The 27,648-nt window shown below is 45.1% G+C and overlaps 2 protein-coding genes across 9 annotated transcripts in view; one reads left to right on the forward strand and one right to left on the reverse strand.

The window, feature by feature from the left end:
• The first annotated feature begins 6,336 nt into the window (after positions 1-6,336).
• The window catches only part of Ccnb3 (cyclin B3), a 94,502-nt gene continuing 73,190 nt past the window's right edge, over positions 6,337-27,648 (forward strand). For 5 of the 7 annotated variants that reach the window (XM_040733744.1, XM_021235978.1, XM_021235977.1 and 2 more), the window contains exons 1-2: positions 6,337-6,458; positions 12,146-12,205. The gene's annotated coding sequence lies outside the window, so the exon portion shown is untranslated. Of the gene's footprint in view, positions 6,459-10,421; positions 10,528-12,145; positions 12,206-27,648 lie in introns of those variants that run through there. The other 2 variants (XM_021235975.2, XM_021235980.2) reach the window with 1 other exon arrangement.
• Akap4 (A-kinase anchoring protein 4) lies at positions 7,494-21,208 on the reverse strand. Of its 2 annotated transcripts, none has more exons than XM_005085082.4 (6): positions 21,096-21,208; positions 16,540-16,635; positions 12,672-12,722; positions 12,089-12,190; positions 8,374-10,482; positions 7,494-7,841 (listed from the first exon to the last, which is right to left on the reverse strand). In XM_005085082.4, the coding sequence occupies exons 1-6, from the start codon at positions 21,120-21,122 to the stop codon at positions 7,686-7,688; spliced, it is 2,541 nt and encodes an 846-aa protein (XP_005085139.1). In that variant the 5' UTR covers positions 21,123-21,208; the 3' UTR covers positions 7,494-7,685. The 2 variants fall into 2 exon arrangements, with proteins under 2 accessions (XP_005085139.1, XP_040589679.1); XM_040733745.1 differs by lacking the exon at positions 21,096-21,208 and adding an exon at positions 20,406-20,549.

Raw genomic sequence — 27,648 nt, forward strand, 5'->3', positions numbered from 1 at the left:
AGGGAAGGAAAAGAAATGCCTGCTATCCCCTTGACCAACAAGTCTGTCACATCTGACAGTTTCCTGGAAGACATGAAGAGCACATTTCCTTCCCCTGCCCTGCCTGCCCCATAAGCAGTATTGCCCCAGGTTTTGGGAAACTATTTCTACCACCAGTAGAGTTCATCAAGATGGGCATTCATTTTTAAGAAGGAAAATATGCAGTGAACAATCATGTGGGGTATATTAAAAGTACTTCTTTTAAATAAAAAAACCCAAGAGACAACAAAAAAAGAAGGAAAACTAAAAGGGCGGAGACTATTCAGTGGGTAAGGGTGCAAGTGACTCTTGTAGAGGCCCTGAGTTCAGTACTCAGCACCCATGCTGGGTGGCTCACAACCACCTGAAACTGCAGCTCTGGGTGGGTCTGATGCCTCTGGCTTCCTCAGGCACCTGTACTCAATTTTTTTAAGGGATAAGGAAGAAAAAATAAATAATGTATCCTTTTCACAGGGAAGCAAGTCAGCATATCACAATACAAACCTCATCCCAAATGTCATGGTTCAGATACTTTCAAGACTCTTCTTGATCTTAGGAGACAGGCTACATTTTAGAACATGATATTCGACCTGTACCACCTGACCTAGCTTCTTCATCACTAACTTTCTTTCTGCACTATTCCAATAAATACCACATCTATGTTCCTAAACAAGCCATACTTGATTAACCTCTGACTTTTCGCACATGTATGTCCCCCATCAACTGCTCAAGTCTAGCATGGGAGTTAAAGGTACATACTTCAGAAGCATTTGCTTGAGCTTAATTCTAGGTAAAAGTGAGTGGTCTATTCTCCTTTTCCTTCATTTCTTCAGTTGCAAAACATGGCTCCAAGAAGGCCAGGGTGCAGATATAATGAGAGAATTTGTGAAAAGAACCTAACATAGGATTATACCGCAAATCAGCACACAGGTCATGCTTGGCTTAACCAACATTCATTATCTGACTGCCCAGTATGTGGAAGGCCCTTTTTGTTCACTTTTACCATCTATTTATAGTCTACTTGGAAGGCAGACACAAAATCAGGACTTTAATAAGAGCAAAGACTACCCAAGGATAGAGTTGGGTAAGACAGAAGGCAACTTGTAAGTTCTCTGCCTTCTACCTGGTCCTCAGTTCAGGTGTAATCCTCAATTCCCATGGCCTGAAGAAGAAAAGAGGCAGTAAAGAATTTCTAGCCTAGGGCTGCCAGTCAATTTTTATGCATACACACCACACTACTGGCTGTTAAAATGTTAAAGTACCTGTGTCCAACATCAGACTCTCGCACGCACTTTACATGTGTCTCATCTGTGTATTCGTGTGTTAACACACAACAAGCAGTCACCTTGTGATCAAATCTTTTCTGTGCTGCATTTTTATCATAACCTCCACTTGTACTTGGGGTGGGGGTGGGGCAGATAATCACCTATGCTGTGAATACGAGAAGCTGTGTCCCAGTGCCTCGTCGTAGTTTTCAGCTTTCTTCTGAGGCAACATACATACTTGCAAAAGTTTTTCAAAAATTCATGCCTCTCCACTAGGCTGGATTCTTTCAGCTAAACTACTCATCTCATTCTGGGGATTCCTTAGTCTCTCTGGAACTCAATCACTCCATCTTAAAGATGAGACAATGACAGTGCCTACTTCATAAGGTTGCTGGAAAACATTAAATCATGTCATACTAGACTTAAAGAATGTCTGGCCCATAGTTAAATTTGTAAATATTGTTATTACTATCATTTTTGTATTGAAGCTCTAATGGGCCATTTAGGCAGTAATTTCAAACTTTTTCACTATGACTGCTTCTGTTGATCTCGGTAACATTTCCAGAGAGGTGATATGAAATACATTGTTTAGCATCTCACTTTTTGAAGTAGAAAAGCTAACACCCAGCTGTAGAAGCGAGGTAGCTAAGGTTAATGGCAACTTGCCTGATTTACAACCCAGTGCTGTTTTTCTCCACCAGGGAATTTGGAAGAGAGGATCATATGCTACTCAATCAATGTGTATTGAATTGCTAGGCCCTGTACTGGATATTCAGAATGCTGCAGTGGGCAAGACATGAGGGTTTTTCTGCTCCCACAGTCAGCGTGCTAGTGTGAAGACACAGTCTTAAGCAACTAAATAATGACAAACAGAATTATATCACTTTGTGAGACTAAAAAATAAAGCAGGGTGCCATGCGTAAGATAACACGGTAGTGAAGAAAGACTTTCCTAAGTTGAGAACTTTTCTGACAAGAAGGAGTTGATCTGCAGACCTCCTTGCCTTAGCTAGGTAGCTAAGATATGGGAGAGAGGTTTCCATAAGGAGGAGCATTCAAGAGCCTATTCTGGTCCACCATAGACAAAAAGAAAAACACAAGACAGAGGTCTTCACGTTAAAGGTGGCCCAGAGCCTGATCAGGGAGGTGTGAAAGTAAAGACTGAAAAAGTTTTCCTCTTTCAGGTGAACAAAAAGGGCTGGGAACAGCAAAGGCAATTGTTCTCCCTCTAAGTGTTTATTAAGCTTAAATATGTTTGTGTATGTGCTAGGATTGAACCTAAACCTTGTGTAGTCTAAGAATATACTCTGCCCTAAACACACTTTGAACCAAACTTTTTGAGATGTTAAACTAAAATTCAGAAAATTTAAGGGTATAGATTTGCCGAGTTCAGAGAAATTATCTATCTATCTATCTATCTATCTATCTATCTATCTATCTATCTGTTGGGCATTTCCCCTATAAAGGTAAGTAGAATATTTCTATCACCCTAAAATATTGTCTTGCCTTTTTGAAGTCAGTTCTTGTCAAATGTGGTACCGAATATTACTCAATTTGTATCTGTCTGATGGTATTTCTTACTTAGATTGGGGCTATGGTGTTTAGGCCAGAAGGACATACAGTTGATATCCCATTTCACCGTATAATATCAGGAGATACATGTGTAGCAACTTATCTTCATTGAAGCCTGATGTGGTGGGACATACCTATAATTCTATCATCTAAAGTATAGAACAAGGAGGGTTGCAATTCAAGACAGGCACAGAATACACAGTGAGACCCTGTCTCAACAAACAAACAAGGGTCTAAAGAGTCCCTCCAGTGTAAAGTTACTATTAATAAATACGTTGGGATGTGTGAGATTATCCCATAAATTTAAATTGGCATCATATAAAGTCTGTATGTTTTAATTAAAGAGTATTAAGTTTGTGTTATATAAAGCCTTTGGTTTGAATTATAGTGTGTCAAATTGACAATATATAAGGTTCATATTGTTGTATTAGAGGGTGTGTCTTAACCAATCAGGAACACAGTTTATTTTTACTCATAACTTTTACTTTACTTTTGATATTTTTTTCTCATTCATGTTTTATAGCAGTGGTTCTCACCCTGTGGGTTACAACCCCTTGGCCAATCTTAATCTCCAAAAATATTTACATTGTGATTCATAATGGTAGCAAAATTACAGTTATGAAGTAGCAATGAAAATAATTTTATGATTGCAGGTCACCACAACATGGGGGACTGTATTGAAGGGTCACAGTATTTTGAAGGTTGGCAACCACTGCTCTACAGGTTTTTGTTCATTAATAAGCATAGCCTTATTTTTTTAGGTTTTGTTCTTTAATAAGCATAGACTAATAGGAAGTCAATGTATTTTAAGAACATAGAATTTGACCTGAGGTAAATCTGGATTTCTCAACTCACTCCCACTTACTAGCAGACTTTGAGAAAGGCAATTGAACCCACAACTATGATTTCTCATCCATAAAATTTCAGTAAAGCACCCAGCGCCTGGAACACCTCTTTAAAAACCAAGTCTATTTTTTACTATTGTAAATAGACTTTGATTTTTTTCTCTACCTGGGTGACTAGATTGTTTTAGATTTATTTGGTGCTCTGACACCTCAGCATACTGCAGCGGAACTGCTTTAGTAACTGTGGAGAAAGTGCCTGGGATTGTTTCAGTTGGTGGTAAATTCTTTCAGTTTGCCAATGTCCTCTATCATGTCCATTTGCAAACGTCTTTGCAAAAGTGGCAGTTTAGCTGAACATTTTTCTTCTACTTGTTTTTTCTTGTATCATTACTGAAACTATGTTAAGGGAAAATTGCAACAAGAACAATGAACTTCCTTTTTACAGCTTTCACAGTGTGTGTGTGTGTGTGTGTGTGTGTGTGTGTGTGTGTGTGTGTGTGTGTGTGCTGTATCATGGATTGGTAACAATTTTACCTGCTGAGCCATCTCACTGACCCAGATTTCTGTTTTTAGTAAGGAATTATCTAAGAGCTTTTGTTAGGAAAGATGTACTCCTATCAAGCCTTGGCTTTTTAGGATTTAAGTCGAATAAGTTTCACTTTCTTAAGTTTCACAAGTTTACTGCCTCGCTTCAAACTTTATTTCCTCTTATTAAAGTTGTATCATGTGGATCTTGTTTTCTCCTTAGGTTCTTTAGGCAGGTGCTTTATTGTAATTTTTTGTTTGTTTTGATACAGGTTTTTAGAGCAACACCATTTCTAATATATTGTCTTGGTCAACTCCTATAAAGTATTCTCACAAAGGAATTTTTACCAGTGTTTCCTCTTTATTATAGTGCGGCTGATCATTTTGTATTACAACTTTTTGGCGTTTTGTTAACTGTGTGGGTTTTGGCATTATTTTAAAATGTCATTAAATATTATTTGTCTTTGTCCTGAAACTGAAGACAACTATCTTGAAATGATCAGGAAGATCTCTCCCTACTGCCTAGCTTTCTTGGTGCTGGAAGTTGTTATGCAAGTTGCTGGAGCAGAAAGACATCAACGGTCTTACCCAATGGTAAATACTACTATACTGACCTGCAAGGCAATAATAGCAAGATTGTTTATGGGAGTATTAATCACTATCCTGGTTGGACCTGAGGCCTGCTCCTATGAACATGATTAAAAATCATGGCTTAGGAAGATGTAGACTTAGATGAGAATGTATTGGCACTGCTTTACTAAATGTGCTTGTTGGGAAACTGCTTTCTAAATAGTTATGTTTATATTTGTAGATCTGTGCTACTGTCAACCTTGGTCAGAGAAGCTTACTGCAGTGGGGAGTGGTTGACATAGAGACCCATACAGTTCAAAGCACTGAGAATAAGCAGCTATGAGTGCTCAGTTGTAAGTGGAATGTGTATATCACCCTCCCACCAAAGACCGGGAAAATAGCATAGAAGAATGGAAGAGGATGTAGAAAGAATGCAGGAGCTGGAGGATGGGGAGGAGTGCTGTGGGATGCTGTTCTCAAGGTGTAACATGGCTGTTGCACACATAAACTCAGCAGCTGTGGTGACCTGCATAAGACTGGCATGGCCCACTCCTGAGGAGTTATTGGCAGCTGATAGCTGCTGAGGAAGGAGGAGTCACCTTTTGGGGTGGGAATTGTCGTTAGTTTGTTTATGCCCCAGTGGATGACCCCATATGAACATGTGGGCAGTATTAATTGGACTCAGTAGGTTCTAAGAAATGAACGTGAAGCTGGAAAGGAGATGCGTAGGAGGGAGTGCCTGGGAGCAGTGAATGGAGGCATGGGGATGGATATGGCTAAGATAACTTGTATGCATGTATGGAATTTATCTTGGTAGCTCAGGTTTTTGTTTTTGTTTTGTTTTTGTTTTTGCCTCAGCACAGTGCAGTTATGGTTCTGTGATGACCTCTTAGACAAGTTGCATTCATGATTTTCTTTTAAAATGAAGGCCTTATTTTAGAGAGGCTGAAACTGTTAGGAGCTATCAAGAAGATTATACTTCCTGCCAGGAGAGGATCGACTTTCCCTGCCTTGCTTCCATTCCCACTAACGCAGGGCTCTCAATTCAGCATAAGCCTTGAGCTTTTCCAGCTGCTTCTATTGAGCATAGCCACATTGCTATTGGGATGCCTAGGACCGCTTCTTATTTACAGAGGTCATAGGTCAAGGCCTCACTCTCTAGGAATAAACCCCCAAGGACTATGGAGATCCTCCAGACCCCTGTCAGGGCTCTTATAACCCAAAGCATTCCTTTCTCTGCTGGGATCTGTCAGTTGGTTCTGGAAAAGATCAAATTTCCTTCCCCCAAATTTACCTATTAGCCACATAAGGTTCCTGGAGAAAGTCCTGAGAGAAGAGTTGGTCTCATAATCCTCAAATGTCATAACTGAAGGTCCCTTAGAGAGCATCTTGCCCCAACACGCCTCATTTAACAGAACATGTAACTTCCTTTGCTCTATTTCCACATTTCACGGAATCCCCAAGGCTGCCTTATAATACAAATCAGGAGCAAGGTAAGAGCCAAGTTAATCAGGAAAAGCAAGCTATCATGGGACCCAGCTGTGCTTGAGGAGGACTGAGTCATTATAAATGCAGCCTTGACCTCAGGAGTTGTTTATCAAGGATTTTCTTCAAGGACAAAAAGATTTGTGCTGATTCAACTCCAGAGCTTTACACCGGGTTGGGTAAGGCTGGAAGGTGTTTGGTTCAGTTTCACCCTGGCAGGTCTTGGGGTTTGAAAGGACCTGATGTTAGGAGGTCTGTGTTTTCTTCTGACTGGCCGCCGGTAGTGTGGAAGGAAGGCAGTCTTGGCCCATGTCCCTTACCTGACTCCTGTGATGATGGTTCTTGCCTTCAGTTCTGAAATTGAGAGAAAACTCCCAATCTTGTTAGGGCAGGCTTTGGGAAGTGTGAATTTCTTCATGTTTTTATATTTGTAACAATATCTACCAGGTGCAAAACACTATCTATCCATTTCTCCAGATTAGCCTCAAAAGAGTGTGAGTGTGGTTTTCAGCTACGTTTTATAGATGAAGTCTCCAAGACCACATTCTATACCACACACAGCACCTTGAGAGTGACAAATCAAGCATGGGTATATAGTAATTGAGTTGACAGGTGTCACAGAGTTGAGACCACCGCCTTGATCTGGTCTGAGATGGATTCCATAATCTGATTTGATTCCTAGAAAGTGTAGAATTTGTAGGACTTTGGTGCCTAGGCCCTAAGAAAACTTTGGAACCCTAATATTGTGCTAGAAGGGCAATTTACCATCTTTTACTTCATATCCTTGGACTATTTTCCTTTCAGATTAGTGAATGATAAGTCTGATCAACCGAGAGTAGAGAGTCACATCTCAGTATTTAGCCATGTGTAGTGAACTCTCTCTCTCTCTGTGTGTGTGTCTTGTGTGCATCTGTGTATGTCAGTGCATTTATTTTAAACAAGTGTATATTTACACTCTTACCAAAGAAAGATGTATTACAAAGGGTATTATCTAGCTGAGTTTTCTATTTTAACAGAAACAAGGTCATAGATGACAGATTTCTAAATAGACAGGAGGTTTTGTTAAAGCAGACCACCTAGGGAACTTGTGTCTTGGGTGCTCAGAAAATAGCTCAGAGTGGTATCTGGACACAAATCCAACACTATCACCAGCCACGGAAAAGGAACCCATTTCTCCTCCCTTCCCTCCAATATATCTGATCAAGAAAATGGCATATTTTTGATTTTTTTATTCATGTTGCCCAGGGAGGGCACCCAGTATTTTCACAGTGCAACTGCTCAGGTGTATTGGTAAATGTGATCACAGTTGTGCAGTTCAGCAGCCTGATGGTGAGGGTGGCTCCAGCTGGGTTGGAATTGCTGCCGGGGATGGAGGTTGATGGAGGGGAGTCGAAGGAGTTCTCGGCTTACAGGTTAGCAAGAAGCCAGTCTAGCAGTTGTTTTTTAGCCATGTTGCCCACGGCTTCATCCAGTTGTCGTTCTTTGGCGAACTTCATGACCTCCTGAAGAAGATCGCCGACACTGTACCCTTTCTCTGCTGCCTTGGCTGAAACTTCAGGGAGCTGTGGAGAAAGCAGAGTTAGTTTGAGTAATCTGATACTTTTTAGGAAGCGGTCCCACTGGGCGAAGTGAACTAACATCTCCATATGTGCCTGTCTCCTGGGTTAAAGTCATGTCACAGATCCAGAATCGGAGGCAGCTGGTATGCCTATCCTTTTCCCTTAAGTCTTCTGAAAAGAAGTTGTGTTTAATAAGTACTTCTCACCAGGTCACAGACCCTCAAGATAGTTTGTGCAAATTTCTAGGTCAAAGTCTAGGGTTGTTGTTACTCTTCATCCCTGAAAAAAATCTACGACATGGGTGTAAGGAGAATTGCATGGTTTTGTTTCAGCTCCTATACTGAAAAATGATTTAACTATGTGATTTCTCTGGAATCTATCTGATGTGGGAACTGCAGTTGTGTGTGTGTGTGTGTGTGTGTGTGTGTGTGTGTGTGTGTGTGTGTAGATAGAGAATTTGATTATATATGGATGCCATCCTGCTCACATCCACCAATACTACCTTTAATTTGTTGAGCCTTAATGCACTTCTTACCTTCTCTAGTTGTCCATCGTCATCTCCCATGAAGTAGAGCATGGGCACGTTAAACTGAGAGGCTGCAATCCATTGCAGGACAGCCTGCAGCTGCTTCTGCAAGTTACTTGTAGAGCACTGATTGTTGACAATAACTTCAGGGCCAGGAGCATCTTGATACTGTGACATTGCACCTTCACGGCCGCATCTGGAGCTACCACCTGCCATGGCTGCTTGTTCTTCCAGCTCTGCCAGGGCTGCTCCATTGTTGCTATACTTAGCCATGATCAGGCACAGTTTCATCACGGATTCTACCAGTTGGTCTATAAATTGGCGGTTCATTTGCTTCATCCCACTGATGAAGTCCTGTTCTGAACTGTCTGGGCATTGATCTTCAGGTCTCTTGGCCATGGGACCAGTTTTGCTTGATCTAGGATCAGAACGCTTATTTTCACCTTCAGGTAGATCATCACAGCTGAAAGGGCTCTCGCTAAGAAGTTTCTGAATCAGTGACAGAACCATATTTGACATATCCAGCTTCTGGGAATCCAGTTGAGTTTCCTTCGCACATGCGGATGGTCCAGGAGCTCCACGGCTTTCAAAATGCTTCATTGAGAGTGATTTGGCATTTTGGCTACCTCCACACTTCTCATATTGTGTACTTTGGGACATATATCCCATGGAGGAACCAGGGCATTCATCTTCGCATATATCTTTGCCCTTCGCTTGCTGGGTCAGATGGTATTGAATCAGCATAAGGGCAGAGACAATCAGATCTTTGGCCAGTGAATCTGTAGAAGGACTGAGCTTTTCTCTCTTCTCATCTTTAGTAGTACACACTTTGTTGGTAGTCACCCTGCCCTGGTTTCCTTGCTTCTGGTTCCACATAGTGAGGCTCTCTTTGAGGATATGTTCGCCGACTTTTTCAGCACTTGTCAGTGACTTGCAGCATGGATCTGTTTTCACTTTGCATTTATCTTTTCCTTTCATCTCAGCTTTCATAGCTGAGAACTCAAGACTCTGATTCTTGCATTTTGGATCATGAGTTCCAGCTTTTAGGGTTGCATATGCCAGACTCTGAGATTTAGTCTCCTTCTTCTCACCAAGAAGAGCACTGACCAAACGCTTTAGCATGGCCTCCATGATGTCCGCTGCATTTTGTTTTCCATGATTGAAAAGATTTCTCTTGACAGCAGAAACAAAGTCTGAGTCTGTCATCAGGACCCCTGTTATGTTATGCAAGTTCTTCATGCATGAGTCAATCAAATCAGACACAATTTCCTTGGTGTGCTTTAATAGTACCCTCTTCAGGACCACACAAGCTGGAATTGGCTTCCCACAGCTGTGCACTTTCAAAGTTTTCATAACAGAGACCATCATGTCAGATGCCACCTGATTTGCATAAACCATGAGCCCCTTGCTGATGGAATCTGCAAATTCCTTGCTATCTTTTGGGCACATCTGCTTCTCTCCACACTTGTTCTTGTTAGATAATTCGCTATATAGAAAGGTTTTCCGGCCATCCCTGCATTCCTCCCCATTGCCGCGCATTTCTGCTGAGGTCAGTTCTACAGCTTCATGGGCCATCTCAGAAGCAATCTTGCTGACAGCGCTTCGGGGACTGGTTTTCCCCTTTTCTCCTGGGGATGCATATATTGAATGATGGAGGCATTTGCTTCCACCTTCCAATTTGTCCTTGATTTCTTTTCGTGCCATTTGAATTACCAGAGAAGACAATCGGTTGACATAGAAGGAAAGATCGTCCATAGAGCATTCTGCATCTGAGGTGGCAACTGACCTTTGATTGCTAGGAGATTTGGCTGCAGGATTTGAGGGACTTTGGTTATTGTTGGTGTTTTTTGATGCCGCCATTTCTAGGCGTAGGCTTTGAGGTCCTTTGTTCAAAAAATCCATATTTAGTTGATCAGCGTACACACTGTAGCAGTTTTCAGAGGGTATTTTGTGATAGTCACCCTCTAGGTCTCCCACTTTATGTTTACAGCTAGAGGCTGAGGGGCTTAATGCATGTTGGAACCCCAAGGCATACTTCTGGAGATCATTGAGGAGCCAATTGAGGACACTTATGGGATCGGAGGGAGCTTGTTTGAAAAGGCACACGGAACCCTCCGTCTGGAAAAAGAAGAACACCCCTCCATAAGTGTTTTGTAGAGTTAGGTAGGTTACTTCTGCCCTTTTATTTTCTTGTTAGAAGAGATAGCTTCTAAGTAATACAGATTAGAGATTTGACCATTTGACTTTATTAGGGTCTAATAATATCCATTAATGAACATTCAAAAAACAAAAGCTCAGAATGTGTATAGTATATATGCTTGTAGATTTAACTATTTGTTGCCAATTTCATATGAGTATGTATGTACTGTGCACATCCATTGTGTTAGCTAACACAAGTATGCATTTTGTACATACTGGTACATGGAAAAATACATTTGTATATGCCACTATGAATATGTCAATTTTAATAATATATTCACTATTATCAATTATGTAGCTAGAGAGTGTTGAATTATAAATCCATATTTTAACCAATAGTATGTTAATATGTTTAAAATAACTATTACATACCACTACATTAATTATTAGTTTATTCTACATTTATAAAGTCTGATTTATATATGTGTGTATATATACATATATATATATATGTTGTACATACTCTGGGTGTTTGAATGTATTGTGAATATCGTAAGTAGGTATATAATTGCATTTGTGTCAATGTGTGTATCAAAGTATCAAACAAGTGTGTTAGTGAATGCGTTGCTTTATGTATGTATGTATGCATGCCAGTCATCATTGTGTATGGTCACATAGGTTTCATGTGTATTGACAGGAAAGTGTGTCAGATGCCCCTGGAACTGGAGTTGCAGCACCACGTGGGTGCTGGGAATCAAACCTGGGTTCTCTAGGAGAGCTGTCAGTGAGTGCTCTTAACCTCTGAGGAATCTCTCCAGCCCCAAGTTATATTTTCTTAAGACTTTGAAGAGTGTTCTATAACTTGTTTTACTTCTTTCAGGGCCACTGGTCTTATTTCAAATGTGTCTGAGTTCATAAATGATGTTTTGCTTATACCATATGAGTGTAGAGACAGGGAACAGAAAGCCTTTGATTTGTTTGCATTAAAGTCAAACATTCTTTCCATTACCAGTTTTCCCAGGCATGTAGGGATGTGGGTGTGTTTTAGTATCCTTTCTAAACCATGAGACTAACAAATATAATTTGAAATACAAAAAAAAAATGGATTTGGGGTATGACCATAGTACGCAAGTCCGGTTGCTTCTAATTTGAACCGTTTCAGCAACTTGTGTATGTAATCTCTTAGGTACTCAAATTCTTGGTTATGTGTTTTCTCTGTTCCATATCTTTGTTCCTTACTGAATGTTGGGCAATATGAGGCACATGAACACAGCACAAATCAGCAAGGTCAATACTAAGTGTACATCTTTCTTAGAACAAGGATAGCAAGGCTCTGTTTGGAGTAGATACCTCCAAGTCAAAGGGGGTATTCTGAAACTTTTTGATTAATGAACACCATTTAAAATACCTGCATGTGGAGCTTACCATGGCCCTGAACTTAGTCCTCTGTTTTCTGGAGTGTCATGTATTCCAGATTGGTGGACCTATTGGACAACCATTTCCTTGCCGTCTCTGACCCAGAGTCATCAGACTTAATACTGGGCCCTAGAAATTAGGAGTGATAGAACCTTAGAGGCTATGTCACCTTAGACTGGTCTTGTTTTTCAGTGTCCTTGATCACAATAATCTCTTTTTCTTCCAGATTCTCCAGATCTAATTCGCCTTCAGACCTGGAACCAGCAGCACCCTGTGGAATTAAAAGGTGAGATTTTTATTGAAAAGTTTATTTTTGAGATTTTTCCAAATTGTTCCCACCCCTTGGGCTACAACTTCACAGCATGAAGGTAATGTCTCCCGTAATCCTTTTGTTTCTCCAGAAGAGGTAGGGTTTCAATGCTACAAATTTTTGAAGAATGAGACAAGATTATTTCCCCAAATTGCTAATTTGTCCTCTGATAACACTCAAGACTATCAGTCTCAAGAACAATCTGTTACTTACCATCTTTCTGGACTGATTATGTGTATCCATGTTTTTATTTAGCCCAACAACTGATTAAGCCACTTCTAAAATGAAATTTGTTTTCAAGAGTGACAATAAATTCAGAACTAGATGCCCTGGGCCCTCCACCTGCATCCCTTCCACCTTCCCTCCCTCTGCCTCACCCTTTTCTTCTCCCCATCCTTCACTCATTTTTCACCCTCTTCAACTTGAAACACGAGATACCTACCTTGGAATCTTTATCTTCCACATTCAGGGTGGACACATCCACAAAGCATATCTGCAAAAAAATGATAAAGGCAAATTTAGATAACCTCTAGAGGGAAGGCCATAGTTTCTTTCTTGGAGATGATAATAGCACTTACCTCATGTAATTCTCTTGTGAAAATGAACTGATAGTGTATGAACATTTCTAAGCAGAATGTGACACACAAGAAAATAGAGTGGTCCAAAAGAAAATATCCGTAAGTACTGATAGAAAAAAACCTGAGACAGCATGGCCCAACTGGTACAAGTAAAAACGTTGATTTTGTGACAGAATTTGAATTCCCCCAACTTCAAATTTAGTTTATTTTCTACTACATCAGTCTTTTTCAAAATGTACTATTTTACTGTCAATTATATCAAATGTTTTAGTAGTACATGGGTAAACAATTCCTCCTTTCCTCTTAGCTCCTCCCTCTTAGCCCCTCCCCATCAGGTCCCTGCCCTCTGAGGCTCCTCCCCTGATTAGGACCCTCCCCTCATAGGATAATCCCATCTTAGGCACCTCCTTTAACCTAGGCTCCTTCCTCAGCCTAGGCTCCTCCCCATCTTATGCCCCTCCCCTTAAGTCCCACCCCTCTTAAGCCCTACACCTTTAGGTCCCTCCCCGCTTAAGATTCTGCCCTGCTTAGGCCCCTCCCACTATAGGGCCCTCCCTCCTAAGCTCCGACCCTGCTTAGGCCCCTTCCAAGGTAGACCCTCCCTCTTAAGCTCCTCCCTTACTTAGGTCCCTCCCACTTTAGGCCCCTCCAAAATTAGACCCCTCCCTCTTAAGCTTCTCCCCTGCGGGGCCCCTCCCTCTTTAGTTCCTCCCTGCTTAGGCTCCTCCCATTAGGCCCCTCCCGCTTTAGGCCCCTCCCTCCTTAGCTCCTCCCTGCTTAGGCTCCTCCCATTAGGCCCCTCCCAATTTGGCCCCTCCCTCTTTAGCTCCTCCCTGCTTAGGCTCCTCCCATCAGGCTACACCCACTTTAGGCCCCTCCCTCTTAAGCTCCTCCCCTGCTGAGGCCCCTCCCGCTGTGCCCTCCCATTTTAGGTCCCTCCTTCTTAAGCTCCTCCCATTAGACTCCTCCCACTTTGGGCCCCTCCCTCTTAACATCCTCCCCTGCTGAGGCCCCTCCCGATTTAGGCTCCTCCCTCTTAAACTCCTCCCCTGGTGAGGCCCTCCCACTTTAGGTTCCTCCCTCTTAAGTTCTTCCCCTGCTTAGGCTCCTCCCATTAGGCCCCTCCCACTTCAGGCCCCTCCCTCTTAAGCTCCCCCCCTGCAGATGCCCCTCCCATTTTGGGCCACTCCCTCTTAAGCTCCTCCCCTGTTTAGGCTCCTCCTGTTAGGCCCCTCCCATTTTAGGCCACTCTTAAGCTCCTCCCATTAGGCCCCTCCCACTTTGGGCCCCTCCCTCTTAAGCTCTCCCCTTCTCTGGCTCCTCCCACTTAAGGCCCCTCCCTCTTAAGTTCCTCCCCTGCTTAGGCCCCTCCCTCTTAAGCTCCTCCCCTGGTGAGGCCACTCCCGCTTTAGGCTCCTCACTCTTAAGCTCCTCCCCTGGTGAGGCCCTCCCACTTTAGGCTCCTCCCTCTTAAGTTCTTCCCCTGCTTAGGCTCCTCCCATTAGGTCCCTCCCACTTTAGGCCCCCTCCCTCTTAAACTCCTCCTCTGCTGATGCTCCTCCCTTTTAGGCCCCTCCCTCTTAAGCTCCTCCCCTGTTCTGGCACCTCCCACTTTGGTCCCTTCCCTCTTAAGCTCCTCCCCTGCTCTGGCTCCTCCCACTTTGGGCCCCTCCCTCTAAAGCTCCTCCCCTGCTCTGGTTCCTCCCATGAGGCCCCTCCCACTTTGGGCCCCTCCCTCTTAAGCTCCTCCCCTGCTGTCTCCTCCCACTTTAGGCCCCTCCCACTTTGGGCGCCTCCCTCTCAAGCTCCTCTCCTGCTCTGGCTCCTCCCATGAGACCCCTCCCACTTTGGGCCCCTCCCTCTTAAGCCCCTCCCCTGTTCTGGCTACATCCACTTTAGGCCCCTTCCACTTTGGGCCCCTCCCTCTTAAGCTCCTCCCCTGCTCTGGTTCCTCCCATTAGGCCCATCCCACTTTGGGCCCCTCCCTCTTAAGCTCCTCCCCTGCTGTCTCCTCCCACTTTAGGCCCCTCCCACTTTGGCCCCTCCCTCTTAAGCTCCTCCCCTGTTCTGGCACCTCCCACTTTGGTCCCTTCCCTCTTAAGCTCCTCCCCTGCTCTGGTTCCTCTCATGAGGCCCCTCCCACTTTGGGCCCCTCCCTCTTAAGCTCCTCCCCTGCTCTGGTTCCTCCCATGAGGCCCCTCCCACTTTGGGCCCCTCCCTCTTAAGCTCCTACCCTGCTCTGGTTCCTCCCATGAGGCCCCTCCCACTTTGGGCCCCTCCCTCTTAAGCTCCTCCCCTGCTCTGGTTCCTCCCATGAGGCCCCTCCCACTTTGGGCCCCTCCCTCTTAAGCTCCTCCCCTGCTCTGGCTCCTCCCATTAGGCACCTCCTACTTTGGGCCCCTCCCTCTTAAGCTCCTCCCCTGCTCTGGTTCCTCCCATTAGGCCCCTCCCACTTTGGGCCCCTCCCTCTTAAGCTCCTCCCCTGCTGTCTCCTCCCACTTTAAGCCCCTCCCACATTTGGCCCCTCCCTCTTAAGTTCCTCCCCTGCTCTGGCTCCTCCCATTAGGCACCTCCCACTTTGGGCCCCTCCCTCTTAAGTTCCTCCCCTGCTCTGCCTGCTCCCATTAGGCCCCTCCCACTTTGGGCCCCTCCCTCTTAAGCTCCTCCCCTGCTGATGCCCCTCCCATTTAGGCCCCTCCCTCTTAAGCTCCTCCCCTGCTCTGTCTCCTCCCACTTTAGGCCCCTCCCACTTTGGGCCCCTCCCTTTTAAGCCCCTCCCCTGTTCTGGCTCCATCCACTTTAGGCCCCTCCCACTTTGGGCCCCTCCCTCTTAAGCTCCTCCCCTGCTCTGCCTGCTCCCATTAGGCCCCTCCCACTTTGGGCCCCTCCCTCTTAAGCTCCTCCCCTGCTGATGCCCCTCCCATTTAGGCCCCTCCCTCTTAAGCTCCTCCCCTGCTCTGTCTCCTCCCACTTTAGGCCCCTCCCACTTTGGGCCCCTTCCTCTTAAGCCCCTCCCCTGTTCTGGCTCCATCCACTTTAGGCCCCTCCCACTTTGGGCCCCTCCCTCTTAAGCTCCTCCCCTGCTCTGCCTGCTCCCATTAGGCCCCTCCCACTTTGGGCCCCTCCCTCTTAAGCTCCTCCCCTGATGATGCCCCTCCCATTTAGGCCCCTCCCCCTCAAGCTCCTCCCCTGCTCCTGTTTCTCCCATTAGGCTCCTCCCACATTGGGCCCCTGCCTCTTAATCTCCTCCCCTTCTTAGGCTCCTCCCTTTAGTCCCCCTCCCTCACAAGGCCCTTCCCACTTTAGGAACCTCCTACTTTAGGACCCTCCCTCTTAAGCTCCTCCTGCTCAGGCCCCTCCCCTTAGGCCCGTCCCCTTAGGCACCTCCCCTTTAGGTCCCTCCCTCCTGTTTGTCTCCTCCCTTCTCTTTGGCACCCTCTCAGATTTCTTTGTTTAGGCCCCTCCCTCCTCTCCTGACTCATCCCCCCTGCAAGCTCCTACCTCCCTTTATATCCCTCCCTCCCCTCCCCTGTTGATTTACATGGCTTTCCACTCTGCCCCTCCAATTCACTGCTGTGTGACGTGCATGTGTTCTGAGCCCTGAAAGCGTTTACTGTGCTTTGATGCTTGGAGAAGCCACATATCAGCTTCCATGAGTTTATCCTGGACTCCAGTATATCTATACTCATATGGAAAAATTTTCTGCTCCTTGGAGTCAGTTTGTTATCTTACCACTTTTCGGTCCTGATCTTGTTGTCCTTTTGGGCTGTAAAGATCTACCTTGCACACGCCCCTGCGGCTATGTAACCAGTCAATATCGTCAGACATCTTCAGGAAGAAGCAAAAGAAATGTGAAATTCTTATATCCGGTTTATAAAATGAAGTCAATTTAAATACAACTCCTGAGTGGCCCCTGATACCCATCTGCTTAGAGAGGTTTGGGCTAAGAACCACAGAGAAGAAAGGATCTGAAAGTGGGGAATGATGCTGGAATGTTTAAGGCACAGGATCAATAAGTTTTTTCAAAATATATGGTCTCCTTTCATTTACTTATGGCATGGTAATATCACATTGACTTGAGAAGACACCAGCAGGGTTAGTGGTGTATGCATGAGGAAGCAAATTTAAGCGTACAAAGGGGTTATATGCAGTGACTTATGTCTACCCAACTAAATGTCTGAAAGTTTTGGTGTCTGGGACTTGAATTGTATTTTTTCCAGAATTTAGCAGGATAAATTTCTTCTAAGTATTAGATGGCTGTGGAATTCATTTTACACTTATAAAAATATAATTTCTTCTCCTTTAGGTTCACTAGATTATGAGATCTTTCCTTTTCTCTCTAGCACTTCAAAGTAGTCTCATATTCTGTTCTTTCCCTCTGTCACTTCTTTTTACCCTCCTCCTGGCTCTCCTTCTCTCCCCTCCTTCTCCCCTCCTTTCTCTGTCCTCCCTCCATGCTCTGGCCTCCCTTCTTTTCTCCCCTTCTCCCTACCTTCACTGTCTTACCTCCCTCCGTCCTGTCTCTCTTACCCTCCTTCATTCCCTTCCTTTCCTCCTCCCCTTCACTCCTCCCCCTTCCCTTGCTCCCTCTGTCTCCCTCACCCCCTCATTATCCATATTCCTTCTCTCTTCTTCCTCCATCTCTCAATTTTTCTTCATCTTTTCTCTTCTCCCCTCTCTTCTCCCTCCCCCTTTCCTTCCTCTACCTTCCATCTCTCTCCTTCCCCTCTTCCTATTCTCCCCTCCCTCCATTCTTCCTTCTCTGAAAATTCTCTGTACTTCCTCCCCTTCCTCCCTTCCCCTCTTCCTTTCTTCCTCCTTCCTTCCATTCTCCCTCCTCCCTCTCCATCCCTCCTGCCTCTCCTCCCTCCTCCCCTCCCTCTTCCCTCCCTTTATTCTCCCTCCTCCCTTCCATCCCTCCTCTCTTCATCCCTCTTGATTCCTCCTCCACTCCCACTTTCCTCCCTTTATTCTCCTTCCTCCCTTCCTCCTCACTATCTCCCTACCTCCCCCATTCCCTCCTTTCTTGATTCTCCCTCCTCCCTCCTCCCTTCCATTCTCCCTCCCTTCATCTCTCCTCCCTTACCTTCATCCTCCCTCCCTCTCATCCCTCCTCCCTCCTCCCTCTTCTCCATCCTCCATCCTCCCTCTCATCCCACCTTCATCCCTCCTCCCTCCCCCTCCATCCTCCCTCTCCTCATTCCTCCTCCCTCCCCTCTTCCCCTCCATCCTCCCTCTCTTCATTCTCCTCCTCCCTCCTCCCCTTCATCCCTCCTCCCTCCCCTCTTCCCCTCCATCCTCCCTCTCTTCATTCTCCTCCTCCCCTTCATCCCTCCTCCCTCCCCTCTTCCCTTCCATCCTCCCTCTCTTCATTCTCCTCCTCCCTCCTCCCTTTCATCCCTACTCCCTACCCTCCTCCCTCCCCTCTTCCCCTCCATCCTCCCTCTCTTCATTCTCCTCCTCCCTCCTCCCCTTCATCCCTCCTCCCTCCCCTCTTCCCCTCCATCCTCCCTCTCTTCATTCTCCTCCTCCCTCCTCCCCTTCATCCCTCCTCCCTCCCCTCTTCCCTTCCATCCTCCCTCTCTTCATTCTCCTCCTCCCTCCTCCCTTTCATCCCTACTCCCTACCCTCCTCCCTACCCTCTTCCCCTCCATCCTCCCTCTCTTCATTCTCCCTCCTCCCTCTTTTCATTCCTCCTCCCTCCCCTGCTCCCTTCCATCCTCCCTCTCCATTCTCCCTCCTCCCTCCTCCCTCTCATTTCTCCTGCCTCCTCCCTCCTCCTACCCTCTTCCCCTCCCTCCTCCCTCTCTCTATCCCTCCTCCCTACCCTCCCTCCCTCCTCCCTCTCATTCCTCCTCCCCTTATCCCTCCCTCCACTTCATTCCTCCTCCCTCCCCTCTTCCCCTCTCATCCTCCCTCTCATCCCTCTTCCCTCATCCCTCCTCCCTCTTCACTCCCTCCTCCCTCCCTCCATTCCTCCTCCCTCCCGTTTGTGCTTCCTTCCATCCTCCCTCTTCATTCTCCCTCCTCCCTGTCATCCTCCCTCTCATCCTTCCTCCCTCCTCCCTCTTCCCTCCCTCCTCCCTCCCTCCGTTTCTCCTCCCTCCCGTTTGTCTTTCCTTCCATCCTCCCTCTCTTCATTCTCCCTCCTCCCTGTCATCCTCCCTCTCATCCCTCCTCCCTCCTCCCTCTTCCCTCCCTCCTCCCTCCCTCCATTCCTCCTCCCTCCCGTTTGTCTTTCCTTCCATCCTCCCTCTCTTCATTCTCCCTCCTCCCTGTCATCCTCCCTCTCATCCCTCCTCCCTCTTCCCTCCTCCCTCTTCCCTCCTCCCTCCTCCCTCTTCCCTCCCTCCTCCCTCCCTCCGTTCCTCCTCCCTCCCGTTTGTCTTTCCTTCCATCCTCCCTCTCTTCATTCTCCCTCCTCCCTGTCATCCTCCCTCTCCTCCCTCCTCCCTCCTCCCTCTTTGCTCCCTCCTCCTCCCTCCATTCCTCCTCCCTCCTGTTTGTCTTTCCTTCCATCCTCCCTCTCTTCATTCTCCCTCCTCCCTGTCATCCTCCCTCTCATCCCTCCTCCCTCCTCCCTCCTCCCTCTTCCCTCTGTCCTCCCTCCCTCCCTCCATTCCTCCTCCCTCGCGTTTGTCTTCTCTTCCATTCTCCCTCTCTTCATTCTCCCTCCTCCCTCCTCCCTCTCATCCTCCTTCTCATCCGTCCTCCCTCTTATCCCTCCCTCTTCCTTCCCTCCTCCCTCCCTCCATTCCTCCTCCCTCCCATTTGTCTTCCCCTCCACCCTCCTTCTCTTCATTCTCCCTTCCTCCTCCCTCTCTTCATCCCTTCTCCATCTCCTTCCTCCTCCCTCCCCTCACTCCCTTTATTCCCTATTTTCCCTCACCTCTCTCCTCCCTCTTCTTCCTTCCTCCCTCCCTTCCCTCTCCCCCTTTACCCCTCCTTCCCCCTCCCCTCCCACCTCCCTCCATATGTCTCCATCTTCCCTCCCTGTTTCTCCTCTTCAACCTTCCTCTTCCCTCCCTTCCTCTCCCCATCTTCATCTCTCTTCCCCTTCTCCCTCCTCTATTCTCTCCCATCCCTTCTCCATCCACCCTCCTTCCTCTAACTCCCTCCCTTCCCTCCTCTATTTGCCTTCCTCTATATAACCTCTCCTCATCTGTCCTCTTCTTAACCTCCCTCCCCATCTACAACTGCCCTTCCATCCATCTTCCTTTCCTTCCTCTTCTCCCTCCCTTCTTCTCTTTCCTTCCCTTCTTCCCCCTTCCTCCTCTTTCCCCATCTTCATCTTTCTCCCTGTGTTCTCTTGGCCTCACTTTTTAAAAAACAAGTATCTAATGACTATCTTCTTACACAATACTTATTTTGATAACTTCCCTAGATCAAGATGTTTCCAATTGGCAAACTCTACAAAATTTTGAAACGTTGAAAAGCTCATAGAAAAGGGATTCCTACACCCTCAGATGAGAGGGCTTCTTTTTTGAAGATCTAGTGAACAACAACTAGCTTCAAAAACCAGTCAGAGGCTAAGAGATCCCTTGTGAGATTTGAAACTTCAAAAAACAAGTATAAAGTAAAATGTATAAACTCATTACCTTGATAGTGAAGTTCTTTTGGACGTTTGACTGAATATGTGCCACCCAGAAGGGAGATATGCCCCTTTAGATGGAAGTGGGCAGTGCCAAGTTCTTAGGCACTTGCAGCTGGCTGCTACCCCGGTCAGCTGTTGGACCAGACTGATGGGCCAAGCTGTTCCCTGCTGGCTCTGACCCTGGCCTATGATGAGGGGCTTTGTTGGGTCACAATGCCTAGTGCTGTCGCAACCTGAGCAAAGGCAGGGCACACCTAGAAAACTCAGTAACCTTTTCATATCCAAAGTATGCTAAGCTGCCTGTTGTAGGACAAATTTTCATTATTTCTTGTGGAGCACACGTATTATATAACACAGTTCACAACCTCTTAGTATCAAGCATCCCATTCCTTTTCTTACTAGAGTTTGAAAATAATATAATCACACTGATTTCCAGCTTGGGGGAGGCTTCACAGACATAATTCCTCCAAGTCTTTGTAAACAAAAGTATTTCCCAGTTTAGTTTACTTCTCTTTGAATTTCTCACTATAACACCGGAGTTATAGTGGCTAGAGAACTTTAGATTTAGGTTGAAAGAAAGAGATTTTGACCAAAGATATTCTTAGTTATCCCAAATAAAATGAAAAATAAAAACTAGAGGCTGCCTTAGACACTAATAAGACACCTCCCATCCTAGCCCAAAGGGAGCTTCTACCTTTGCAGTACCACAGTAAGCAATCATTTTGGACCTTTGGATGTTTGTTTCTGGTGAATTTGGATGCTGCGATGACTCGTCCAGTCTGCCTCAAGATGGTATGTCCTTCCTCAGCCCTCCATACTCTCCTAAAGCCTTACTTGCCAGATGGTACTAGAACTAAAAACTTATGACATCACTGTTTCTATAGCGAACAGTGACAGCACAATATGGTTTATTCTTTGGATTCTCGAGGATCTAAGTGATCACACTGGCACATGCCTTTAATCCCAGAACTTGGAAGGCAGAGGCAGACGGATCTCCGTGAGTTCAAGACCAGCCTGGTCTACAAGAGCTAGTTCCAGGACAGCCTCCAAAACCGCACAGAAACCCTGTATCGAAAAAATATATATATTAGCACACACCAAAGGGCTCTAATCTGTGTCCAAATCATACTTACTTTATTTTAATTTGTCCTTTCTCAGTGTGACTCTTCTTTCACCAATTGAATGTGAATAAACTTAACTGAACTCAAAATCATTTGAAATGCTCCCCTGGATAACAGTCTTATATTATGGCCATGTCTTTACTTGTTTCTTATTGCATGGTTTTTCCTGAAAAGAATCAAGTCAATTTCTATTCACTCCATATGGGGCACTTATGACAGATCAGACAAATGATTTTTACCAAAACTTGGTTCAGTGAACCAATGAGTTTATTGGGGTTCTATATAGGACCACAGATGAGAGGTTACTTACAGGAGCATAGATGGTCACTTAATGGCAGCTGTATCAACTCACGTTGAACAATTGGCAGATACATTGCTCACTTGGAGGTTATTCTTTTCTCAGTAATTGTGTCCTGAGTGGGGTGGGGTGAGTATCTTTAGAAATCTTGTAACTTTCATGGGATTCCCCGAGACTTCTGAATTTTGTTAGCATCCTGAGTCACATGAATTCCTTTCCTCCCTCCAAGATGGAAGGTTTCAACATAATGAAAAGAGATATACAATTGTCAATTCCTTCCTCTGATTTTTATATTCTTTCCACCCTCTCCTGTGATGTTTTCTGAGCGTTGGAAGGGTTGATGTAGATGTCTGACACCCCTTTCCTGTTTTTGTCTGAGCTTTGAACACTATCTCACAGCAACAGTCACTCAATGTCTGGAACTTAACTGGTTATGAGTTTCTGTGAGACATAGCTTATTTCAAAACAAGTAAGTTTCTTTCTGTGACAGACTAAACCTGACAGCAGTAGTAATATTACGGCACCCAGAAGTAACTTTTTTGAATGTGTATGTGGTATCTTTGTTTACCATCCTTAACTGCTGTTTTCATTGTCTTTCCAAATGTTTCCATAGATAATTAAGACATTCAAGGGTTAGCAGCATATAATGAAACATTTTTACAGAGGATGGTTAGGATAGCTAAAGGGCCATCGTTGTCCACTTCAAGTAAGTGTCAATCAGAATTGGACAACTAAGAACATACAAAAAGGAACTGTTCGAAACATCAGATAAGCAGAAAAAAGATCCTGGGCTGGTTAGTTTTCACAGCTTCAGACAAACCTAGACAGGTCTGGGAAGGAGAAAGGTCAGTCAAGGAATTGGTTCGCTCAGAGAGGCCTCTGTCTTAGTTCTATTGCTGTGAAGAGACTCCATGACCCAAGGCAGCTTTGAAAGGAAAGCATTTAATTGAGAGCTTGCTTTCAGTTTTGCAGAGTTATACTTTGACCATCATGGCAGGCAGTACAGTAACAGGTATGGTGCCTGAGCAATAACTGAAAGCTTACATTTTGTCAGCAGGGGGGAACAGATGAGGGAGAGTGGGAAGAAAGGAGGGAAGGAGAGAGGGAGGGAAGGAGGGAAGAAAGGAAGGAGAGAGGGATGGAAGGAGGAAAGGAGGGAAGAAGGGAAGGAGAAAAACAGGGAAAGAGGGAAGGAGAGAGGGATGAAAGGAGGGAAGGAGAGAGGGAGGGATAGAGGGAAGGTAGGAAAGAGGGAAGAAGAGAGGGAGGGAATGAGGGAAGGAGGGACAGAGGGAAGGAGAAAAAGAGCGATGGAGGGAAAGAGGGAAGTAGAGAAAGAGGGAAGGAGGGAAAGAGGGATGGATAGAGGGAGGGAATAAAGGAAGGAGAGAGGGAGGCAAGGAGAGAAGGAGGGAAACAGGGAGGAGGAAAGGAGAGAAAGAGAGGGATGGAAGGAGGGAAAGAGAGAAGGAGAGAAGGAGGGTAGGAGGGAAAGAAGGAAGAAGGGAAAGAGGGAAGGAGAGACAGAGGGATGAAGGGAATGAGGGAAGGAGAGTGGGAAAGAAACTGGGCCTGGCATAAGGAGAGACAGAGGGATGAAGGGAATGAGGGAAGGAGAGTGGGAGAGAAACTGGGCCTGGCATTTGCTTTTGAAACTTCAAGCCCACCCCCAGCAACACACTTTCTCAAAGATAGACACTCCTCCTAATCCTTCCCAACAGTCCACCAACTGTCAGACCAACATGCAAGTATATGATCCTATTCAGGGCCATTCTCATTCAAGTCGCCACAGTTAGTCTAGAATTTTAGTGTTTTTCTTGATTAATAATTGATGTGGGAGGGCCTAGCCTACCATGGGTGGGTCCACTTCTGGGAAGATGGTCCTGGTATGTACCAGAAAGGTAGGTGAACATGAGCCTTGGGAGAAAGCCAATAAGCAGTATTCTTTCCAGGCTTCTGCTTCAATTCATGCCTCCAGGTTCCTGCCTTGGCTTCTCTCAATGATGGGCCATGTTTGGGATGTATAAGCCCAACTCCTTCCACCCCATCTTGCTTTTGGTAATCATCTTTATCACAGCAAGTGGAAAGCAAACCAGGACACATCCCACCACTTTTTATCAATTATTTTGTCAAAAATAATGTTGGGTGCAGTATCATGGATAGCAGACACTATTCCATATACCCATCTCTAATGCACAGTCATTTTCTATGAACTGTCCAGTCTCCTCAATCTCGGGGGCTACTGTTGCCATAGATTTCCTACACATTTGCCCCCATGGTTTCTATGAACTAGTATTTGCTATTGAACTCAGCTCAGGCCCAAGAGGGAGCAGGGCCACACACTAGCCTGCCATGCTTGCTTCTGTGGCTAGCTTTTTGCTTTTGACAGACTCTGAGCCAGTAACACAACCCTTACCTTTCCAATGGTCATAACTGGCTTCTGAAAAGGCCTCAGATTGAGTAGACAGTGTTCACTCCCAGTATACTTTCTTTTAGAGGAAAGATAACATAACATTCTAGGGAGAAGGACAGCCCGGTCCTAGGACAAATTTAGTATTTGCTGGCAGTCTTTTGTCATTTATATCTTTTATGAACTGTTGCTCATCTTCAAAGTCTTTCAGAAACACACTACCACGGCATTTGACTTTCTAACAGTTTTGTTCCCCAGAAATACTGGCTCAACACAAATCTTGCCACATTTGTCTATGAGTGCCCCTGGGGAAATGAGGGGATAACGGGGGGGGGGGTTGGGGGGAGGGCACGGGAGGAGGGGAGGGAATGGGAGAGGGACCTGGAACTGACTTGTGAAGCAACCTCGTTTCTTATCTAAATTTAAACTGGAAAATAAAATTAAAAATATATATATATAAAGAAAATTGGTTGCTTATAACTTTAGGAATACAATTTACATGTCATTAAACCATTTAGATGTGTCTATCCACCTCTTACCTTGAAAAGATCTCATCTCACTGTGGGGCTAGCAATGCCAATCAACAAAACCTTATACCAGATTCAAGGTATCTTCTCAATCAATGTTATTCTTAAAAGAAATAGTTATTTCTAATGATGTTTACATATGTATGTCTGGATGTAGGTATGTGGACATATGAGGGCAGTGTCTCTAGAACTTTGAAGAATCATAATATCCCCCGAGGCTGGATTAACAGGTGGTTGTAAGCCATCTAATTCAGGGCCTTGGAACTGAACTCGGGTCTTCTGGAAGGGAAGCAAGCTTTCTTAATCATGAAGCTATCTCTCCAGTCTTCAACCTTTTTCTTAACCATCATATGAATACAGTTCTATCAGGACTAGTGAAGTGGGCATTAAACACTGTCTCTCTCGTATCCAATTCTCTTAGGAATGCCACTTTCCCCTCTATTGTATTTTAGTCCTTGATGGAGATCTCAACCTGAGATAACTAAGTACACCAAATAGCTTGTATAAACCAGTCCCTCAGCAACATCAGGGAATATGATTTTCCTCATATTGCCTCCAATTATGCAGCCTTTGTGTCAAGGAGAGATGGTTAGGTATATTACTCCATTTCTCTGTTTCCATGGCACTTAAACTGATCCCACCCATCCCCATGTCCTACAACCTCCTAAACTAAGCTGTGAAGGGCGTTTTGCTTAAAACCCGTACCTAATTCTTCAGGCAGTGGTGATACACACCTTTAATCCAAGCACGCGGGAGGCAGAGAAGGTAGATGTCTGTGAGTTTGAGGCTAGCCTGGTCTACAGAGCGACTCCCAGCACAGCTAGGACTACTACACAGAGAAAACTTGTCTTGAAAAACAACAAAAATGTACCTAATTCAAGCAGTTCAGATGCTGAGTGTTTCTCCTGTTGACATAGTTTCCTGTATTGGGCCATTAAGACCTCTAGCTACATACTGAACAATGAATTTTATTAAAAGTCTTGCCTGAGGAGAATCTTCTAACATTTCTATTTCACTTTCTCCTTCTTTGCTGTCTAGTTCTTCTAACAGGTTTTAAATTGTTGGATCCCAGGAGGGCTCTAACAAATATCCAACTTCTCTTTCTCTTGCATCCTGCTAGAGAAATGGCATGTTACCACCTCCATCTTATGACCTTTTTCCCCTCAATGTCTCCCTACAAAATTAAAAACGAACATAATGTAGAATATACCACATGTCTGCTGTTTAATTTTCCCCTTATATGAGCAAGTTCTTTCTGGGAAGATGCACCAACATCAGTTGCATGTCTTATCACTTACACCACAGATCACACACCAGCTGCCACTGCCTGTTAGGAAGATACTTCATATATGCAAATTGTAGGGCTTGGAATGTATTTCTGAGCCCACAAATTATTTGGGGGCATCATTATGCCCACAATGTGGACCCCATTCATCAAGGAGGCTTACATTTCTATCTTCCATAAAGGAAGACAGTCACTCTGTGATCCCACCGAAGGTTGCTCCGCTGTCTGATGGGTTGGCCTTGGCTATTGAGAGGGTGCAGTGAAACAACCAAACTGAGATACTTCATGGGTACAAATAAATGTTTGTTACCTCTCAGGGGGCGGAGAGAATCAAAAGCAAGGAGATTTTGGGTAACAGTCAGTAAGGTGGGAGTCTTTGAACTGCTTGGGTGAACCAGGAACTAGATGTCCTTCCCTGAGGAAGTTGAATGTTGGAGGTTGATTAAGGAAGGTCCTTGTAAATAGAAACCTGTCTTAGCAGATATGCTTTCATGGTAAACAGACACTCATCTTATGAGATCCCTGAGGGTGCTGAATTTAAGCTTCTGCTTACTCAATATCAATCCTTCTGTTTACCTGATCAGAAAATGCCATTTTGGAGGTCAGCTTTGGACCTAACATCCCAGCCTTTTGTTGATAAGGGATGACAATAGTCCTCTGGCTACTTCCTGCTGATTGGGGTCTTAAAGGAATGGTTCCTAATGCTGGGCCAAGGGACTTAAGCTAGCAGGTGATGGTAGGAGACCCAGTGAAATTCCATCAGAAGCATTTGGTTTACTAACTGTTGGGTCATTTCACTAATTGTCTACTAAAGGAACCAGGAGAGACAAGGGTCAATCATTATGAGAAAAAGTAAAGTGGGCTGAAGAAGGACAGAAGCTAAACCCCCAGAGAGAACCATTGCAAGAATCCTTGCATTGAAGTTGGCCCCTGGAGGTCATAGTTTGTAAGTCGGTTCATGTTAAGTTTTTAATTCGTTCTTCCACTTGACCAATTGATTCACATAGTAGCAACATCATTAGCAGTTGCAGAAACAGAAGTTGATTCCTGGATGATATCTGCCAGCTTGGTGAAAATCTGTTGAGATAGATATAGGCTAAGGAAAGTAGATGAAGATACGGAGCTTAGCAGGATCTTTGTCTTAAAATGGTTTGAGTGATAGGTTCAGTAGAGTGTTAGGGAAGACAAGATCAGCATGTTCCTAGAGAAGGTGTCTTAAGAGAGGGAGAGAAGTAAGTGGTCGTGGAGTGGGGCTGATTCCAGAGCAAGTAACTTTCCCCAAAGGAAAGGATAACTATCTGCTAACTGAAATGGGATCGGTTAGTGTGTGATCTGAATGCAAATTAGGGCTAAAGGTAGGAGTTAAGTCCAAGAAAGGTAAGGTTCAGATGACAGTTTTGATAGATATATATTAATAAGTCCATTGGCTCTTTCTACGTCTCCTGAAGACTGGGGATGGTAGGGAATGTGGAGGTGCCATTGTACCACTAAGGCCCTTCAAACAAACTGAGTGATTTCAAACAGAGACGACTGCTAGATCATTCTTCAACTGAATTGGTTTACGAAGTCCAAATCTGAGTAAAAATATCATTCATGATGTGGGGGA

This window comes from Mesocricetus auratus, unplaced genomic scaffold (assembly GCF_017639785.1).
Source record: "Mesocricetus auratus isolate SY011 unplaced genomic scaffold, BCM_Maur_2.0 Super-Scaffold_100033, whole genome shotgun sequence".
In the NCBI taxonomy this organism is placed as follows: Eukaryota; Metazoa; Chordata; class Mammalia; order Rodentia; family Cricetidae; genus Mesocricetus; species Mesocricetus auratus.